Here is a 19,178-nt window from a genome sequence, read left to right as displayed (position 1 = left end):
GCCATAGAGCCTGCCATGACTGTCCCACTGGGAGCTTGTCTGTCCTCCCCTAGTCACACACACACACACTCAGCCCCTCTTTAGCAGGGCAGGATTTTCCATGGCACTTATTTTCCAACATACTATATAATTTACCTGTTTACAGCATCTGGCGTTTGTCTCACCCTGCTAGAATGTACATTCACCAAGTTTTATTTCTGTTTTGTTCACCAAGATAGTCCCGAAGGCTCACAACAGTTTTCACATAGTAGGCATGCAATAAATATTTATTGACTAAATGAATTGTCCTTCATTTGCTTTCTTGTTTGATTTTCCTTGAGAAACTCAAAGCATATTGTCTCTGAATTTAAACTTGCAATAGTTTATGTCATTAAGAATAGAGAACAGGGAAGAGCATGTAGAAAAAGAGAAAAGGTATAGGAGAGATCGGGTATGGGGTAGTGGAAAGATGAAAATTAGGAATTACTGAGCCAGACTTAGGCACATACATTCAAATCTTGAGAGTCCCTATAACAAGCCTGGTATCCTGGCCTTATCCGAGTAAAGATTGGGATGCCTTCCCATTGTAGATTTTACCTTGAAGGCAAGCAAGCAAGGAAGGAGAATGGACATTAACCTGTTTGTGTTGGTAAGGGGAAAAAGGGTATTTTTTCAAGAGTATCAGTCTAGATGATTTCTGGAATCAGCTGAGTCCTATTCAGGTGGGAAGCCTTCTTCAAATAGCATAGAGTGCTGCTCAGTTACTCACCAACACTGAGCTGTTTTGTTGGATGTTACAAGCTTGTAGGACCCTAGAGTTCTAATGGCATTATGTAGCCCCAGGAGCGAGAGATGCCATGGTAAACTGAATTTAATAAGGTACTTCCGGTCTATCAGACTTAAGACCGTTCTTTTCCCATTCAGATAACTCTATCCAGACTATGATCACTTTTGACCAAGGAGGAAGGTGGAAGCACCTGAGGAAGCCTGAAAACAGTGAATGTGATGCTACAGCCAAAAACAAGAATGAGGTGTGTCTTACTCCATGTGTCCTGTGCAGCCATTGTGTCCTGCTCTGATCAGTTTCAGGCCTTTGAATAATGAAGTTTTGTACTTGGTTAGTGACCACAGCTGCTACAGGTGGAAAGTTTGGAAATCAGAGTAATGAAAGTAATGTAGAATGTAGGAAAAGGAAAAGCCAAAATACTATGGACTATTTGTCTTTTAAAGAAAAAACTAAAGGCTAAAATTTTGTGTTTTACTAAACCACTGAATGAAAACAGAATGGAGGATGGGCCGGTAATCAGTTAAGAGTCAGCATGGCAACTATGAGACTTAAGGAATTCTACGTGACGCCAGGGACCAGCCATTCATGAGCAGTGCAAAGCCGTGCTGGCCAGAAACAAACAGAAGAGAACTTGGCCTTCTCTTCCCCTCTCCCTGGGCTCCACACAGCCAGAGGGTGTGGATGGTGACACGGTAGGGCCCATGAATGCCAGAACTAGCCCCTCTGAGGAGAAGCTAAGAATAGAGATACAAAGGCATTGCTCTAGGAGATCCCAGGTTCCAGGAGTGATGGGTCTGGACAGACAAGAAAAAAAGAAAAGAGGAACAAGTCTTGTGTCTGGCTCTTACAGAGTTTGAGAAGAGTTTCGGGGAACCCTGGGAGTTTTCCTCAAAAAATGACAGTGTTGGTGGTTCCCGAGCTCTTCTCAGAATACCTGTGGCCGATATCCACTCTGCTGTTGTAGGCGGGACTTTTTGTTTCCTTTTAAGAGCCTCAGACTGTGTAAGATAGTGTACCTGTGCCACCCGGTGCCCTTTCTCCTTTCCCCTTTTTTTCCATCCCTCTACCGTGGCCGTGCCCTGTGCCTGCCCTCTTCACCTTGAGCCTGGGCAGTGCAGTGGCCTCTTTACTTGCCTGGCCACTCTCACACTCCATGCCTTTCCCTCCTCAGTACGTTTCAGGGTTCCCCTTTGCCTGTGAATAAAGTCTGTGCCTCTGACCTGGTGAGTGAAGGTCCTCTCCTCCCCTGTCAGGCTCTCTTCTGCCTTTTCATTGTCATTGTCCATCTGATCACTGGCATGTTCCTTGTAGCCCTCTGCTGCCCCCTGAACACCCTACATGCGCTCCTGCCTCTGTGGCGCTGCCCACGTGACTCTTGGGAAATTTATGCCTGACTCTCCCAGTCCTGAGCCATTAGAAGCAGTGGAAATCCTGATCATCCTGAGGGCCCATCTTCACCTAGAATTAATCCTGCCTCTTCATGTCGCCTGTAGTTTGTGTGAACCCCTTTTTACTGCAGTAAAATATATGACATAAAATGAACATTTTATCCAACACAGACCTCTTTTAAAACATTAACTTTCATTGTGCTTTATAGCTCAACTGGTTTCTCAGAAATTTTAAAGACAGGACTGGGTCTTACTTTGAATCAGCACCACATCTTGTACGGTATCAGAAGTATGTCAGGTGTTCATCAAGTTTATTTGTGTGGAATCATGCTTTATTTTTATTTTCATGTTTATTCATGCTTTAAATATTGATCAGAGGCTTCGGTGTAATGCAGGAATAAAATAAACTAAGCATTACACATGAGAAAATAATTGCATAATTTGCTCCTAAATATACTAATCTATTTTGGAATCAAGAATATCCCACTGAGACCATAACTCAACAACAGAAAAAACAAATACCCAAATTAAAAATGGTTAAAGGACTTGAGTAGACATTTCTGTATAGGGAATATACAAGGGGCACCTGGGTGTCTCAGTCAGTTAGGTGTCTGACTTGATTTCAGCTCAGGTCACGATCTCACGGTTCATGAGTTCGAGCCCCGCATGATCTCATATGTTGACAGTAAGGAGTCTGCTTGGGATTCTCTCTCTCTCCTTCTCTCTCTGCTCTTCCCGTGCTCGCTCACTCTCTCTCAGAATAAACAAGCTTTAAAAAAAAAAAAAATATATATATATATATACACACACACACATGGCCAAAAACTCACATGAAAAGATGCTTGACATCACTAATTATTAAGAAAATGCAAATCAGAGCCACAGGGAGAGATCACCTCTCATGCCTCTCATGTACATTAGAATGGCTACTATCAAAAACAAGACGAAACAAAATAACGTGTTGCCAAGGATGTAGAGAAGTTGGGATCCTTGTGCGTCATTGGTGGGTATGAAAAATAGTGCAGTCACTATATGAAACAGTATGCGGTTCCTCAAAAAATTAAACAGAACTGCCATATGATCAGCGATCCTACTTCTGAGTATATATCCAAAAGAAAGCAGGGTCTCAAAGAAATATTTGCATGCCGATGTTCATAGTAGCATTATTCACAGTAGCCAAAAGCTGGAAGCAACCCAAGTGTCCTTTGACAGATAAACGGAGAAGCAAAATGTGGCATATACATGCAATGGAATAATATTCTGCCTGCAATAAACTCTGACACATACCACAACATGGATGAACCTTGAGGACATAATGCTAAGTGAAATAAGCCAGTCATCAGACAAATACTATGTGGTTCCACTTATATAAGGTACCTAGAATCGTCAGATTCATAGAAACAGAAAGTAGAATGGTGGTTTCCAGGGTCTGGAAGGAGGAAGAATGGGAGTTACTGTTTAATGGGTGTAGAGTTTTGGTTTCAAAAAGTTCTGGAGATGGATGGTGGTAATGGTTGCACAACAGTATAAATGTACTTAACCCCACTGAACTGTACACTTAAACATGGTTAAGATGCTAACTTTTATGGTATGTATTTTTTACCACAATTTTTTTTTTTAAGAGAGTATCCCGCTGAAGTCTGGGTTAAATTCAAAGCTTTCTTAGAAGGCTCTGTGAGATGATTAAAAATTTACACCTTTGGTTTTAATCTGAGCTTTGGTTTCTTTTCACAGTGCAGCCTTCATATTCACGCTTCCTACAGCATCTCCCAGAAACTAAACGTTCCAATGGCCCCACTGTCAGAGCCTAAGGCCGTCGGCATAGTCATTGCCCATGGTGAGCAGCCCGCCCCCCATCTCCACAGGAGCAAGTAGCTGAGCACACTAAAACTCAGCCACAGCCTTGAATCCTATAAGAAAACCACCATACATGATGTTTACCATCCTTTGTGAAATTTCTCGAATAATAATGATACTCTGGGTTTTTCATTAGACTCCCCATCAGAGAGAGAAACATGACTTCCTTTCCCAACTTTTCAGTGGCCTTTTTTTCCTATTACAAGAGGTATGATGGGAAATAATCAGAGTAAATTCACTGAAAATTATTCTCTTGGCAGTAAACCCTCTCCGTTTCATTGCTGATTTTTGCTGACGAGATGGCGGATTGTGTTGCAGGTAGTGTAGGGGATGCCATTTCAGTGATGATCCCGGATGTGTACATCTCAGATGATGGGGGTTACTCCTGGACGAAGATGCTCGAAGGACCCCACTATTATACCATCCTGGATTCCGGAGGCATCATTGTGGCCATTGAGCACAGCAACCATCCTATCAGTGTGATTAAGTATGCATGAGCTCTGCTCCACCCACACTATCTGCATGGAGGGCAACTGTGGGATGTTTTTCTGTGGGAGGTAGGGATAGTTATGGACCCTGATTCAAATTTGTGCATTCTAAGAACTGTAGGGAACATTCTTGAAAGGATTGCATCTAGAGCAACCCACATTCAGTATCTTTGCTTTTTCTTCTGAGTTCCTCTAGCTAACATTTTTTGTCACTTTTTAAAAATACTCTTCTTTTGGGGCACTTGGGTAGCTCAGTTCGTTGAGCGTCTGACTCTTGATTTCAGCTCAGGTCATGATTCCAGGGTCATGGAATTGAGCCCCAGGTCAGGCTCCGCAACGAGCATGGAGCCTGCTTGGGATTCTCTGTCTCTCCCCCTGGCTTGCACGTGTGTGCGGTCGTGGTCTGTCTCTCTCTCTCTCTCTCTCTCTCTCTCTCTCTCTCTCTTTAAATAAATAAGTAAATAAATAATTCTTCTTTCTCTCCACAAGAATCCTATAGAAGCATTTAAGCACTTTGGATGGAAAATTACTCCTTAAGTATAAGTTCTCTAAAATAATTTTGTATGTTTATTCAGAAGCCCATTCGTACATGGGTCGCTACCCTCTGTTTCCTTTGAAACAATTTTTATAAAGGCATTTTCTTCTATATTCTTTGAATGAATCTCTTTTACCTACCCTGTTATCTGTGGGCATTAAAAGTTTATATAGTTATCAGTCACTAAGCCATGACATAAATATGAGGGTTTTCTCTGGTTTGGGATCAAACAGCCAGAGTAGTTTCCTGATACTCCCGTACATGTTGATCCTCTGTCACGACTGTTCTCTAATTGTGGTTTCAGGTTCTCCACAGATGAAGGTCAGTGCTGGCAAACCTACATATTCACCAAGGAGCCCATCTACTTTACCGGTCTAGCTTCAGAACCTGGAGCTCGGTCCATGAATATCAGCATATGGGGGTTCACAGAATCTTTCCTGACCCGCCAGTGGGTCTCCTATACCATTGATTTTAAAGATGTCCTTGAAAGGAACTGTGAGTAGAGTCTCCTTTGACCTTTTCTACCAGAACATATAAGCCTATTTTCCTAATAATTCAATTTCATTTCTTTTAGCTGGAATAAGAAAATGCATATGAGGGCCACTGGCTGACTCAGTCGGTACAGCACATGATTCTTGATTCCAGGGTTATGAGTTCAAGCCCCACGTTGGGCATGGAGCCTACTTAAAAAAAAAAGGATATGAAAGAGGATTGAAGGATGTTCAAGGCAATGCAATGAATGGTATCAGAAATGCAGCTTCCTTCTTTGGACTAGCACTGTCCAAAAGAAATAAAATGAGGACCACATGTGCAATTTAAATTATTCTGTTGGCTGCATTATAGAAGTAAAAGAGGTGAAATTCACTTTAATTAATCATCCTACTATACCTAAAATCATTTCAATATGTAGGCAGTGTTAAGAACTATCAATGTGGGGCCCCTGGGTGGCTCAGTTGGTTAAGCGTCCCGACTTCACCTCAGGTCATGATCTCACGGTCTGTGAGTTCAAGCCCCATGTCTGGCTCTGTGCTGAAAGCTCAGAGCCTGGAGCCTGCTTTGGATTCTGTGACTCCCTCTCTCTCTGCCCGTCCCCTGCTCATGCTCTGTCTCTGTCTCTCAAAAAATAACATTAAAAAAAAAACTATCAATGAAATATTTTATATTTTATATTTTTCTTCTAAGACTTCAAAATCCAGTGTATACTTTACCCTTACCCTTAGAGTAAATCTCACTTCAGACCAGCCATGTGTGGCTAAGGCTGTAAGCGTGGCCTCACACTGTTGAAGCTCTGTAACACTTTATGGGACTTTTTTCTGCTTGTAAGGATAATGCGTCCTTGTGTTTATCTAAAATTATTTCATGACATTTCAGGGCTTTTCACCCTTGATTGCAACAGAACTGTAAGAGAAGCGTTAGAGGAAAGTGTGTTGCATAGAGCATCTGATTATCAAAACGTTGAAGTGAGGAAGTATTCGTGTAAAGAGTTTTGGCTTGAATGTCAGTCACAGGTGAGGTTTTAGAATGGCTACTGGGTGAGCTCAAAGCCCACACTGACCATTTCAGAGTTCTGTGATGTCAGACTGGAAGGCATGTTAGAGGCATGGAAAATGGCTTCCGAAGAGGAGGTAAAATGCTCATTGCAAGGTGTTGCTAAAGAATCATAAGCAAACCCAGGCCCTGGTACCAAAGATGCTGACACTGTACTGAAAAATATGGAGGATAAAAGAGAAAACTGGAGAAAAGTCTCCCACCCTGCGAGCCGTGGTTTCTTGTTGGCATGTTATGATAAAAGACTTAAGGTTTCAAGTAGCTTTGTTTGAATTTTGGTCCTGTTATTAGATGGCACAATGGGTCTGTTTCCTCAGAATGTTAGTTTAGTGACTCCTGGAGGAAGCAGAAGCACTGTTTGGGCCTTTTCTACAAGGTGTTTACATATGATTTAATACCCGAGAGTCATTATTTAATATCCAGATTCATTAAATAGGCTGTGAAGGAGCTGGCTTGTGAGTTTTCCCCTCAGAAGGCAGCTCTACAGTTATTCCTGAAGTTTAACGCCATTAAAAGATTTGGTAGGCACCTGCTCCCTAACAGACTCTGCGCTGGTCTTTGTATCCCAGAGGATAAAACCCTAATCCACAGTCTAGCCCATGGCCTTTGAGTCATTTCTCCAGGAGTGGGTGATACGACTTACAAAGCTGGATCGACTGTCATCAGCAGTCTACGTGAAAGCCAGTCATCTGAAGTTAAAAGTCTAGAAAGAGATTGTCTTCCCTTCTGTTTGAGGCAAACTAACCCGTGGTGAAACTGAACTCTAGCTTTTGGCTAACTGCTGTCTCCTGAAAGGAAACGCCTGGTAGCTTACCTGTGACAGCTCCTGCTGACCAACAGCACAGGTGTGCAAGACATGGAGGCAGCAGTCTCTCCATGTGGAAGGAAGCTTAGAGGTCCTCCATCCAGCTGCCCACTTTGAAGCAAATAAGCTTTTTCCTAATAACTCAAACGGGCGGTGAGATGTGAAGTGTCCTCCTCTGACACAAGGAGGTGCCAACTGCTAGTAGGCTCCAACTGACGTAACTCTTGTCTGCAGTTCCAAAATGAGGCAGTGGGATGAGTCCGACATCCCCTTTTTCTTGTCCTTCCTCTCCTTTCAGCCTGGTAGCTGCCTCGCACACGTGGGTGCGGTGGCCTGAACTGCCTGTCTTCCCTTTAGGTGAGGAGAAGGACTATACCGTATGGCTGGCTCACTCTGCCGACCCCGGAGAATACGGAGACGGCTGCATCTTAGGCTACAAAGAACAGTACCTGCGGCTCCGCAAGTCGTCTGTCTGCCAGAATGGTCGGGACTATGTTGTGACCAAGCAGCCGTCCGTCTGCCCCTGCTCCCTGGAGGACTTCCTCTGGTATCAGCTTCCCTCACATCTCTGTCAGCCCCTTTGCTGTGCAGGAGGTAGTGAAAGACCATTGACTTATAGTGCTGAAAAATATTCAAATCCTTTCTTCTCCAAGGGTGGAGAACTGCTGCTCTTACTGAGGAAATGGAGGCACAGAGAAGGGACCGAGAGTTATTAGCAATTGGACAGGTAATATTATCAGGCCAGTCAGTCAGTTATTGGACAGGGCCAGCAACAGCCCCCAGGAATCCTGGGCTGACAGCAAGGAAGGGCAGTGTATAAGGAGGAAGAGAACTCAGAAACAGAGAGAGGAGAAAATAGGGCAGAAACACCAGGAAGGACAGTACAGGAGCTGGGAGGAAGTTGGAATTCATGTGTTCACTAAACACTGGCGGCCTGAGTTCAGCAGGTAGGGCACTAGGTTTTGGATCGTCTGCAAGATTGAAGGAGACCGGAGGGGATGTTGGAGTACTGATGGTCCAGATGTCGTATCAAGGTCTAGAGGCCATCCAGATGGACTGCCTCAAGTTCAGGACCATCTGGGCTGAAGGGTTAGTTACCCTACTGGCATGGACTTAGTTGATTACACAAGGGCAAGGCAGGCCCCAGGTAGCCAAGCAGGGTAAGTTAGGTCAAATATAGAGGCACTGCTTCCCATCACAGCCAGTAATCTTATGGAATTCATTACCTGCAAAACATACTGACAGGAAGTAAAAGTGGATCCTAAAAGATCTAGAAAAGGGACGCCTGGGTTGTTCATTCGGTTAAGCATCTGACCCTTGATTTTGGCTCAGGTCATGATCTCACAGTTCGTGGGTTTGAGTCCCGCATCAGGCTCCATGCTGGCAGCAGGAAGCCTGCTTGGGATTCTCTCTCCCTCTGTCTACCCCTCCCCTGCTCATGCTCGCGCTCTCTCTCTCTCTCTCTCTCTCTCTCTCTCTCTCAAAGATAAAAATTTTAAAAGGATCTGGAAAAGAATGCAGACAGGTAGCAGTCGTGTCCTCCCACATCACATTCTCTGGGACTGAGCGAACACCCAGTCTGACCCGGTGTGGTTCCCCATGTGTGGCTCACATCTAAATGCAGAATGGGCCAGAGGTCTTGTCTTCTGTGTTTCCACAGGAAACAGGATCCTTCCGGTCACTGTGGTGTCATATTAGGGCTAGAGCTTGTTGACACTGGGACACTCTACATCCTAGACTGGACCCAGACCAGGCTCTTAATTACCTGACCTTCTCCTGCTCTCCAGACAAGCTGTGCTTCTTCAGAGCTCCATGCCATTTTACCTGCTGCTTCCTTTGCCTGGAAAGTCTTCCCACATTCCCTGCCTGACCCCCAAGCTTGGGAGTTCCTATTTGGCCTCTAATACTTAGCTCAGTTCTCACCTCCGTAAAGCCTTCTCCAGCTTTCACTCATCTGGGCTTCTGCCGTACAGCTCTTGCTGTATTTTGGTTATTGTGCACAGGTTTGGTTCTACCAGTAAAGTCTCGACTCCTTGAGGGCATGTTGTATTTGATCATCATTGAGTAGTCGTGATAGCAGCTGATGTTTCCTGAGCAGTAACTATACCAGGCACTGTCCCGAACAATTTATGTTTAACCATGGCAGCCCCCTGAGCTAGGTACTGTTGCCATTTCCATCTCACAAAGGGAGGAATGAAGGTTCAGAGGTTACCGCTAACTCGCCCACCATCACCCAGCCGGGAAGCGGCACGGCTGGAATGTGTGCCTGGCAGCTCGGCCCCAGAGCCTACACACTGTGCCACCTGTGCCTAAGAATTGTGTACTCTGTGAGCAGGAAGGGCACTTTCCCGGATATTTCGGTTGGAGACCCTAAAATTTTCACCGGAACTCCCCCTCCGTGCTAGAGGGGTGGTGTCTTCTGCATCTTCTTACCCTGTCCCCTAAATATCTGTCACAAAAACCTTGAAGTGCAAGCATCATCTGTGTATTCCCCAAGCATCCATCGCAGACTTGCTGTGCACAAGGCAGTGCAAAGTGATGGTGGAAAGCCTGTTATTGATTCTCCTGGTAAGATGCACGTAATTATGCTGTGAAACAGTGCCTTGAAGATGTAGAGAACCTAGAGGCTGTTCCATCTAGAGCTGAAAGGAGATGGGTCAAAGGAGGCTTTGTGGAGGAGGCAGCATTGGAGCCGAGCCCTGACAAGTGGCAGGACCTGACCTTGCACATCTGGGAAGAAGCAAGTCATTGAAGCCGTGGACTGGCATACGTGTAGATACCACTGGCGTGCTCAGGAACGGTGTGTCGGGAGATAGGCCATGAGGGGAAGTCACAGAGGTCACGATAAAGAAGTGAGTAGGGTCCAGATAGGGCATGCCCAGGCTGAATTTTCGACTTCGATAATGGAAGGAAGGCAGTGCCCTGGACAAACATAGGGAAATGTTGGGAGAGGCTGGCTTGAAAGAGAATTTGTGACATGTTTTGGACACCTTATTTGAAGTTCTGTCAGCAGATTTAGGTGGTGACATCCAGCAGGTACTTGGAAATGGAGGATCAGAGCTCAAGAGAGGTAAAACCTGGAAGTTTTAGTTGCAACAAATAATGAAGCTCATGAAGGCAGAGCAGATACAGAGTAAGAGGATGACCTGTGGGCCGCAGGAAAGGGTCTGCATTTCCAGGCTAGGAAGATTGAAGTGCAAACCGTGCCAAGAGAAACCGGTGGGCACAGTTGCAACGGCAGGAGCAGGAGCAGGTGCTGTGTCGGGGCCACCACACAGGCAGGGTCAGAGAGGGCTCTCCACAGTGGCATGACTAGGGAGTCTTGGGGGCCTCAGACATTCGCTTCCAAGGTGATAACGGGGGTTGAAGCCACAATGCATGGAATAAAAAGGAAATGAGTACAATAGAACAAGTATAAAATATCCTTCTAAGAAGGATAAGGAAGAAGAGGGGGAAGGAAGAGGACATGTGCAGGCTAAGGGACTGATAGTCGGTCCATACCATCAGTGAAGCCAGATCCCAGGGTAGTAGGAAGGATGGGCCCAGGGTGCTCGTGTAGGGGGTCAGCCTTGGAAAGGAGGCGGTATATTTCTTGGGAGAAACAGAGAAAGGTGAGCAGGTGGGAGGCACTGTGGAGAGATGGGGTAGGATGGAGGGCACAACAGGCATTTTCACTGGAGACAAAGGTCATCTAAGAAGCTAAGAGGGACAGAAATGGGGCAGGCAGGAAAGATTTGGCATACACCCTATGGAATACCTCCCAAAAACATAATAATGAGCGATTTGGAGGTAAATAAAAAGATTCCTAAGCATAGTGGGTTTAGATCTGTCACTGTTGCCACTGTTTCTCAGTGTCTTTGTTCTCGGTGCACAGTCCCCCCCGCCCCGCCGCTTGCTGCAGTCATCCCCTTCCTGGAGTCCGCGTGGTGGACTGCGGTCTGTGCAGGGCTCCCAGCCGCTGAGTCCTCAGTCCACCAGGCCTGATCCGTAAGCTGATGGTCCCCCAGTTTAGCCCTCTCCATGTCTGTCTTCCTGAACAGACCCTCTTTGCAGATGACACAGGCCTTCCTGAGCTGCTCTCATGCAACCAAAGACTGGAATATTAAGCTTCCGCTGCTCCTCAGAAACCCTTCATTACTAGTCACTTAACTGTCTTTCAGCAACTCTGAAAGATACTTTCTTTGCTGACTCTTGGCAGTGATTTTGGCTACTTCCGTCCAGAAAATGACTCCAAATGTGTGGAGCAGCCAGAACTGAAGGGCCACGACCTGGAGTTTTGTCTGTATGGCAGAGAGGAGCACCTGACAACAAACGGGTGAGGCGGCTCTCCTCTCACATCGTGACAGAGGAGTCTTCACCCTGCAGAGTGAGACCCCCACTCGCAGCACTCCACATCTCCGAGCACACGGCATTCTAGGGCACGCTAGCAAAACACTGTCTAACAGAACTTTGTGTGGTGCTGGAAATGCTCCCTAACCTGCTGTGTCCCATATGGTGGCTGCTGACCGTGTGCAGCAACTGAGGCACTGAATTACTTTTAATTAGTTGAAATGTAAGTAGCCACTGCATTAGGCAGCGCTGCTCTGGAGGGGACATGGTGCCCCCTCCCCGGATACATATTTCCCCCTCCCATTTTTGTACCACGTGTTAATGTGCTTTCCCTGGGTCACAGTTCTTTGGCCCCATCTCTTAAGGCAGAATGGTGGGCATGTCCCCACAGCATGGCCAGGGATGCTTGGTCTGTTCAAGGCCTGAAACTACGCAAAATATCCCTGAAACATTCCTGTGGCTCTCCCCTCTGGCCTGAGAGGTGGTATAAGGTGGAGATGTTTTTCTGCACTTTTCAAATCTTGTTTTCAGGAACTAACAAGAATCCAGGGATACATCCTAGTGGTCTGATAAAAAATGTCTTCTGCCTTTTCAGGTACCGGAAAATTCCAGGAGACAGATGCCAAGGTGGAGTGAATCCAGTTCGAGAAGTAAAAGACTTGAAAAAGAAATGTACAAGTAACTTTTTGAGTCCTGAAAAGCAGGTATATGAAAGTAGTTCTGGTTTAGGTACCAGTGGGGTTTCCTGTTCTGCCAGGAACAAAAAATATTAAGAATTTTATTACTGAATAAAAGTGGCCAAACTACTTCCGGCGGGCTTTGCTTTGCACAGGAAACCATTAGGGTGGAGGATGGGTCATGCGACGCAGTGAGAAACTCGTCCCCAGAAACTTCTTTGTTGGGGGAACAAAGTGGAATTCTGTAAAGTTGTTCTGAGTCTTGGAAGCGTCAAGTTGAGGACATTTCTGAGGCTGAGAGTCATTTAGGAAAAAGGCTTGAAGCCTGGCTATAAAGGACCGGAGTCTTGCACCGGAGTCTTGTGGAAGAGAGGAGTCCTGGGCCATAGGTTAGGTGGTCTCTGCTCCAAGTCATGCGGAGTGCGTGCAGAGTGCAGAACTGAACGATGGTCTCAGTGGGTTGGTTTTGACGTGGGCTGATTACAGATCTGTAGTACTGAACTGTCTGGCTGGGGTGTGGGAAATGGTAAAGAGGAAACCTCTTGATAAAGAAGTACTGGACCAGCAGTGGGACCGGGGCAGTAAACTGTGAATGCCAGTTTCCTAACCCATAAAATGAGAGGCGGACAGTCCGCAGCCCCCTCCTCCCCAGCCTTCTAAGGACTGAGGGCCTGAGGTGGGATTAGGAAGGTAGTGGGAGAAGAATGCGTGGGTGTGTGTACTTGTCAGGGGGCAGGTTCCTCCTCCTCTGCGCCCCCCCGCCCCCACCCCACACTCCTGGCAGCTGTCCTCAGTGTTTGTGTGTGTGTGATTGCACTGGACTCCCACCCACAGGGACACAGCTTGTCCCAGAATCCAGCTCTGCCTCCTCTTGGATACATTGAAAACACACATTCCCTATCTCCCACCCAGAAGCAGGTAGGTCACACTCAAACAATGATATGAAAAGGCCTATTTGTAAAAACATACCAAAAATTAAGTAAAAACACGTCTCAGTGTTATATGCTGTCCTGCCTGATAAGGCACTGGCACAGCTTCTTCCCGGGTGCTGGCTCTGTTCCAGATTCTTCCAACCCCCTGTTACCATCGTGTCTCCCTTTCCTGCTGCACCCTTAAGTGCTCCACGACTTACACACTGGTAGCCGGGAACAGCCACGATTGCTGTTTGACCGAGCTCACTGCCAAGGGCTCCCAGTGTTACTTTGACATGAAAGCCCCTGAGTCTGCACCATTCTGGCAGCTTCAAGGAGCTGAGGTTCTGGTTACCCTCTGCCACCAGTGATGCCCTCCTGATAGCACTGAGAGGGCCCATCGTTGGGGGCTGGGAAAGCAGTAAGTACCTAGAGACTGCGGATCATTCACAGAGAGGCCAGGGAAATGGGCAGTCTCCTTGAATTCAGTCCTAGAATATGCACACCTGAAATTGTTTGTGTTTTAATTTATCAAGAATTCCAAGTCCAATTCTGTTCCAATCATCCTGGCCACCGTGGGACTGATGCTGGTCACCGTCGTAGCAGGGGTGCTCCTCGTGAAGAAATACGTGTGTGGGGGAAGGTAAGGAGCATGGAAGTCAGTCAGAGGTACTGAATTCAAACCACAGAGTCAGCCAAGGGCGCACGGTTGAGTTTGCTCTTGGGCAAAAACTAGCTCGTTGAAGTGATGTCCCTAAAGCAGGAGGCCCAAATCAGAATTTATATTTTCCACACGCCGACCAGGAGCGTAGATGTATGACTCATTCTGTGAACATATAAAACTCGGAAAATCCACAGTCCTGTGAGAAACGCATCCATCCTCACCGCATGAGGACTCACAGATGTTTCCACCCCCAGGTTCCTGGTGCATCGATACTCTGTGCTTCAGCAACATGCCGAGGCTAATGGTGTGGATGGCGTGGACGCTCTGGACACAGCCCCCCACACTAACAAGAGCGGCTATCACGACGACTCAGATGAGGTAAACCATTTCTTCCGGAGGGGTGGGCCACAAGTACAAAACAGGAGTGTTTCTTTTTCTGTTTATAATCAAGATCTGACTGAGGCAAAGGAGGGTAAAAGCCAGAAGCAGCAACTTAATGACTGTGAGAGTTGGCCAGCCCAGCAACTAGGTCATAACTTTCAAAATAGGAACTTTTTAGTGTGTAAATAATACGGTCTCTGTTTTTCTTCTCAGGACCTCCTGGAATAGCTCCTCCAAGGAGCTGGGACCGAGGACAGATGATGGAACCGCAGTACCTCTCACACTCCCTGTGGCTCCGAATGGGGGGAATAAATTTCCCATTGCGAGGGACCCAGCTCTGTTTCTGCTGCTTCCACCAAAGCCAAAAGGACCTTCACTAAAGAAATGCAGGGCAGGGGGGAGGGACCCTAAACACTCCCATAATTGGCCCTGAGAAGGGGGGGGAGATTTTTAATTCTTTAACTTTTTATTTCAAATTCTTTTTGCAAAGTATGGGTTCTTTTGGTTTTGTTTTTGTTTTTTAAGGGAAACGAAATGGAATCAGAAGGGAACATTTCACTAACCCCACTCTCGCATGTTTTGCATGGCGCCTGCTTCAGGGCTCCTGCCAACCCCAGCATCAATGTTCACAACGCACCCGGTGCTGTCCCTGGGCTCTGCCGGCGACACAAAGCAGCTGCGGAGAGGGACTTGGAGGCTGCAATGACTGGCACGGCCCGGGCAGCCTTTCCCCGGCCAGGGACAGCCCTGCCCCAAGAACACTGCACACCAGCTCCTCACACACACCCTGCCTTTTCTTTCTTTCTTTTTTGGGGACCGTAGACCACAGTGGTGTTTCTTTTCCCCTGTTTAATCGGGGAGTATACCCTTGTCAGTTGCCCTTTGACAACTGACTTAACCATGTGCTTCTAAGACACTAAATCAGGAAAACTTAAAGGGCAATATTTTTAACTTGGGGCAGGAAGAAGGGAGCAGCAGAGAATTGACTAGATTTAGCACCTATTAAAGGACAAATTCTTGCTTCTTCCAAGATCTTTCCAACCGTGCTTCATGTTTGTGCCAGTGGATTTGCTCAAGGACAGGGTTAGGGCTTGCCCCGGATGTCTGCCCAGGCCAAGTGACCTCTTTGCTAGAGCCGAGGGAGGGCACCCGGTGTGGCCCCTACGGACTGAACATCACACAGTCTTCCATCTCCTCTGCCACCTGTTGGCACGGCGGTGAATCATCAGGATGGCCGTTTACTTGCGTGCCTCCTCTTGGATTGCTGTCGTACATGGAGCCAGGACTAAACACATTTTCAGATTTATAGGCTCTTTTTTTGAAAATCAGGACTTTATTACCAGGCTCTCCTCCTCACCCATTTTTCCCAGCTTTGCCAAGGAATTTGTTGCCGTGAAACTTTTGGCCAAACCAACTGAAGACACACTTCCAGTGTAGGTGATGTTTTATGTGATACATTAGGTTCGTATTTTAAATTTAAGGAAATTTTCCATTTGACACTTTTCAAATTAAGTTCACGGTAGAATGTAGTGAGGTGGATTTGAAGATGGCCATATAGTAGCGGCGAGCTGCAGTAGTTAGTTTTCATACAGCTTGGATGTTTGCTCGCCAGGAATATAGCATGGTACAAGCTTGGTCTTAGAATCCCTACTGTGCTGGCCACAGTTTCACCCAGTAATTATGATTGGGACATTCTTTGGTAACTGCCATTTTGCTGCTCGTTCATTTTATGGCTCTAAAGTCACAAAAAAGTAAATGTGCCAAATTAACTTTTGTCAGAATGAGTGAGCAGATGGCCGTGTTCTCTCCTCCCCAGAATGGATTAACAGCAGCAGGGAAAGTGGGAGAGGGGGTGGATGGAGAAGGTTAGAGACTGTGAAGCTGCAGGAAAATTAAATGAGTCAGGGAGCCCTAGTTAGAAAATAAAGTTAGGGCAGTTTTTGTGAAGAGGATTCATATTTGCTTGAGCTAGAGAGCACTGGTCTTTTAGGAAAAGCTCATTCATTTGACCAGCTCACAAACGATGAAGTGTCAGCCTTTGTCCCAGACACCCTCACCTCCTGTCCAAAGTGAATTTGATGCCCAGAAAAGACCCACTTCTGCACACCTTTTCCCCACGGCATATACGTGTTACCCGTTGGAGTACCTGTGCCAGTATGCAGTATTTCTCTGATTCATTTTAGGATGGTAGGAAAGTTAGTATTCTGTAACCAAGTATGGTTAAAGCTCTTTGCTTGTGATGGTATCTGGGATTTCTGTAAAACCTGGCAGCTTTCAGAGGACTTCATTTGCAGTATGTCATTTGAACCTTACCGCATCCAGTGAGATTCTTCCTTTGAAGGCAGGGGTTTGTAATACGCATTTTTAGGGGATGGAGCTGAGGTACAAAAAGTGAGTAAATTGTCCAGGGCCCCTGTGTGTGATGAGCAGTGCCGGTTGGCCATTGGCCATCTTCAGGGCTCGCTACCTTGTTATGCGTGCAGGTGCTGGATACCTGGAGCGGGAAGGGCTTCTTTCTTCTGGATGATTTGCTGTTCTTTAGGAGAAGGGTCAGTGGCATTTCTGTCAGAGCAGCGTGTGAAGCCTTTTTGTCACCTTGGTAAACGGCAAGTCTTATTCTCCTGTTTTTCATGGCTGAGAACACGAATGAATGGTGATTTTGAATATGTGTTTAGAAACTGCCCCTCACCTCGTTGCGGGCGTGGGATCTCCCTTGATGAGCCACCCCTCTCCATTCTCCTTGTTTGCTTGGCCCTGGCCGGCTAGCTAGCTAGTTCCCGTTGGTTGGAGGACTGCCAACAAGCCTGGCTCATTCCCTTCATTGGCTAGTTAGCTTTCCATATCAGCCTGCTTACTCAGAAATGTATGCCCTCAGCCAGAAAGCATAACAGCCTAAATCCATGATAGCTTATGAGGAAAGACAAGTTCTAATTTGTTCTACTGATGTTAGGTTAGGAGCATTATCTTTGCGTAAAGTATAGCTTACCATTGTGTAATAAAATCCCAGGCTTGATGGTAGCAGGAGAGATTATTGCTGGAGGTTTCAGTGATAGCATTTAGCATTGTAAGATAAGTTGGACATGTCAGACTGTCCAGAGTGGTCTGGGCTTTTAAATTCAGGTAGAGAACTCACCATCCCTCACCTGTGACAGGTGTCTTGGACCTAAGGGGGGTTCTTGGTTTTTAGTGGGTCCAGAGACCAGGGATGCATATACCTAGGCTGGTGATTGAATGGGAACACCACTTTGAAGAATCAAAAGTGTTTGGAGGGTTCTGGCAGTTCTAAGCTGGGCTCGGGAGATTCAGTAGATTAGTTCTAACTGAAATTGAGAACTTGCCATCTGCCTCTAACTAGGCTTTCCAGTGTGTACCTCTCTAATTCCTAGGTTTGCCTTTGGGCCTCTACATGCCCAAGCTTGCCTTTCATCCCTGACAGATGAGTCACGTGCTGGCCACCTCCAGCTCCTGCACCGGCTCTATAAAGCGCAGCCGGTTCTTCCGTGGCCTTGGTCACAATACCAGGGTACAGAGAGGGCTGGCCAGAGCTTCAGTCAGTTCTCTGTTTCTTAGGCAAATCATCCAAGTATGGGAGGTTCTCTTTCCCTTCAGGAGAGCTCTAAAGAGCCCTGCTTCTATATACAGTGGTTTAGAGCTCATCCTGCCCATTGTTGGTACATTCCCCTCACCCCTCACCCTGGATACTTGGAACTACTAAAATAAGAGATTCAGCTTTTCAATTTTGCTACTGCCTTGCCGCAAGCAGGGAAATAAACATGGACTTAAATGTCCTTTGAACAAAACCAAAGTGTAAGACTTGCCACATGACGGAGCGATAGGGAGGGCCAGACTTACCGGCACTGGCGCTCAGCAGGTGCCAGACCTTCCGTTTCATCTGCTGCCCGTTTGCCCAGCAGCTCTGGGAGCATCATCCTGCCCGAGCAGAGCCCGGGCCTTGCCCTCATGAAGGATGATTGAAATAGCAGGACCATGTTGATTCCTTGGTTATGTCTCATTATAACAGTAAGAATCAGAACATTAATTTGAAACTGTCTTCAACAACTTGCTGTATGCATTTTTTTCACACCAGTACATTCTTAAGCATCCTTGTTTATATAGAATAACATAAACTAATCTGTACCTTTATATATATATATATGTACATATATACATGTATAAACTGTATAGTGTACATGTTAATGATTTATTGATGTGTCCCAAATCTTTCATGACATTCTCATCCTCCGCATGCCCTCAGTTTGTGGTCGGGTGACTTGAATGTTCCCCGATGATTCTGCCCACCTCCCATGTTTGGACGTCTAGGGAAGGAGGGTTTTGGTCGTACCCTCCTTATCCTCATGCACAGAAATGCTCAGGGTCCCCATGTGCCTGTTGTTCAACCCTTTCTTGTCTCTTGTCCCCTTTCTGAGCATGTGGTCCCTCCCTGTCCTATAACTTCTCTGCCCCTTCCCCAAGTTGTGGGACAGCTACCTTCCTACTAAAGTGTAAAGCAGTATTAACATCATTACTGCATGTGCGCTAAAAACCCAAGTTTTCTGTTCCCTTGGGACAGAAAATTGCATGTGGGGTGGGATAATCAAGTTTCAGTGACCCATGTCAGTTACACAACAAAAGCCAGACCCCATTACAAAATTCCACAAAACGGAAATCAAACTCAAATTTCTTTAGCATTGTGTAAATAAATCTGGATGTGTTTAACTTTGTACTGGTAATTTTCTGTATATTTGCAATATTTGGGTTAGAAATAAAACAGACTGGACTTTGTTACCTGACCTGTTGAAATGACTAAGCTATAGTTTGTTAATATGTAC

At 46.2% G+C, this 19,178-nt stretch overlaps 1 protein-coding gene across 6 annotated transcripts in view; it reads left to right on the top strand.

Moving 5' to 3' along the window:
- Positions 1 to 19,139, top strand: part of SORT1 (sortilin 1) — a 67,029-nt gene extending 47,890 nt beyond the window's left edge. For all 6 annotated transcript variants that reach the window (XM_042998125.1, XM_042998129.1, XM_042998128.1 and 3 more), the window contains 10 exons: positions 904 to 1,010; positions 3,889 to 3,991; positions 4,330 to 4,498; positions 5,339 to 5,529; positions 7,745 to 7,934; positions 11,586 to 11,702; positions 12,312 to 12,420; positions 13,841 to 13,947; positions 14,223 to 14,346; positions 14,563 to 19,139. In XM_042998125.1, the coding sequence (XP_042854059.1) occupies positions 904 to 1,010; positions 3,889 to 3,991; positions 4,330 to 4,498; positions 5,339 to 5,529; positions 7,745 to 7,934; positions 11,586 to 11,702; positions 12,312 to 12,420; positions 13,841 to 13,947; positions 14,223 to 14,346; positions 14,563 to 14,577 (1,232 nt within the window). In that variant the 3' untranslated portion in view covers positions 14,578 to 19,139. The remainder of the gene's footprint in view (positions 1 to 903; positions 1,011 to 3,888; positions 3,992 to 4,329; positions 4,499 to 5,338; positions 5,530 to 7,744; positions 7,935 to 11,585; positions 11,703 to 12,311; positions 12,421 to 13,840; positions 13,948 to 14,222; positions 14,347 to 14,562) is intronic.
- Positions 19,140 to 19,178: the final 39 nt, after the last annotated feature.

Source organism: Panthera tigris, chromosome C1 (assembly GCF_018350195.1).
Source record: "Panthera tigris isolate Pti1 chromosome C1, P.tigris_Pti1_mat1.1, whole genome shotgun sequence".
NCBI classification, from domain to species: Eukaryota; Metazoa; Chordata; class Mammalia; order Carnivora; family Felidae; genus Panthera; species Panthera tigris.
The sequence above is the reverse complement of the archived record's forward strand: the minus strand, read 5'-3'. Positions and strand labels throughout refer to the sequence as shown.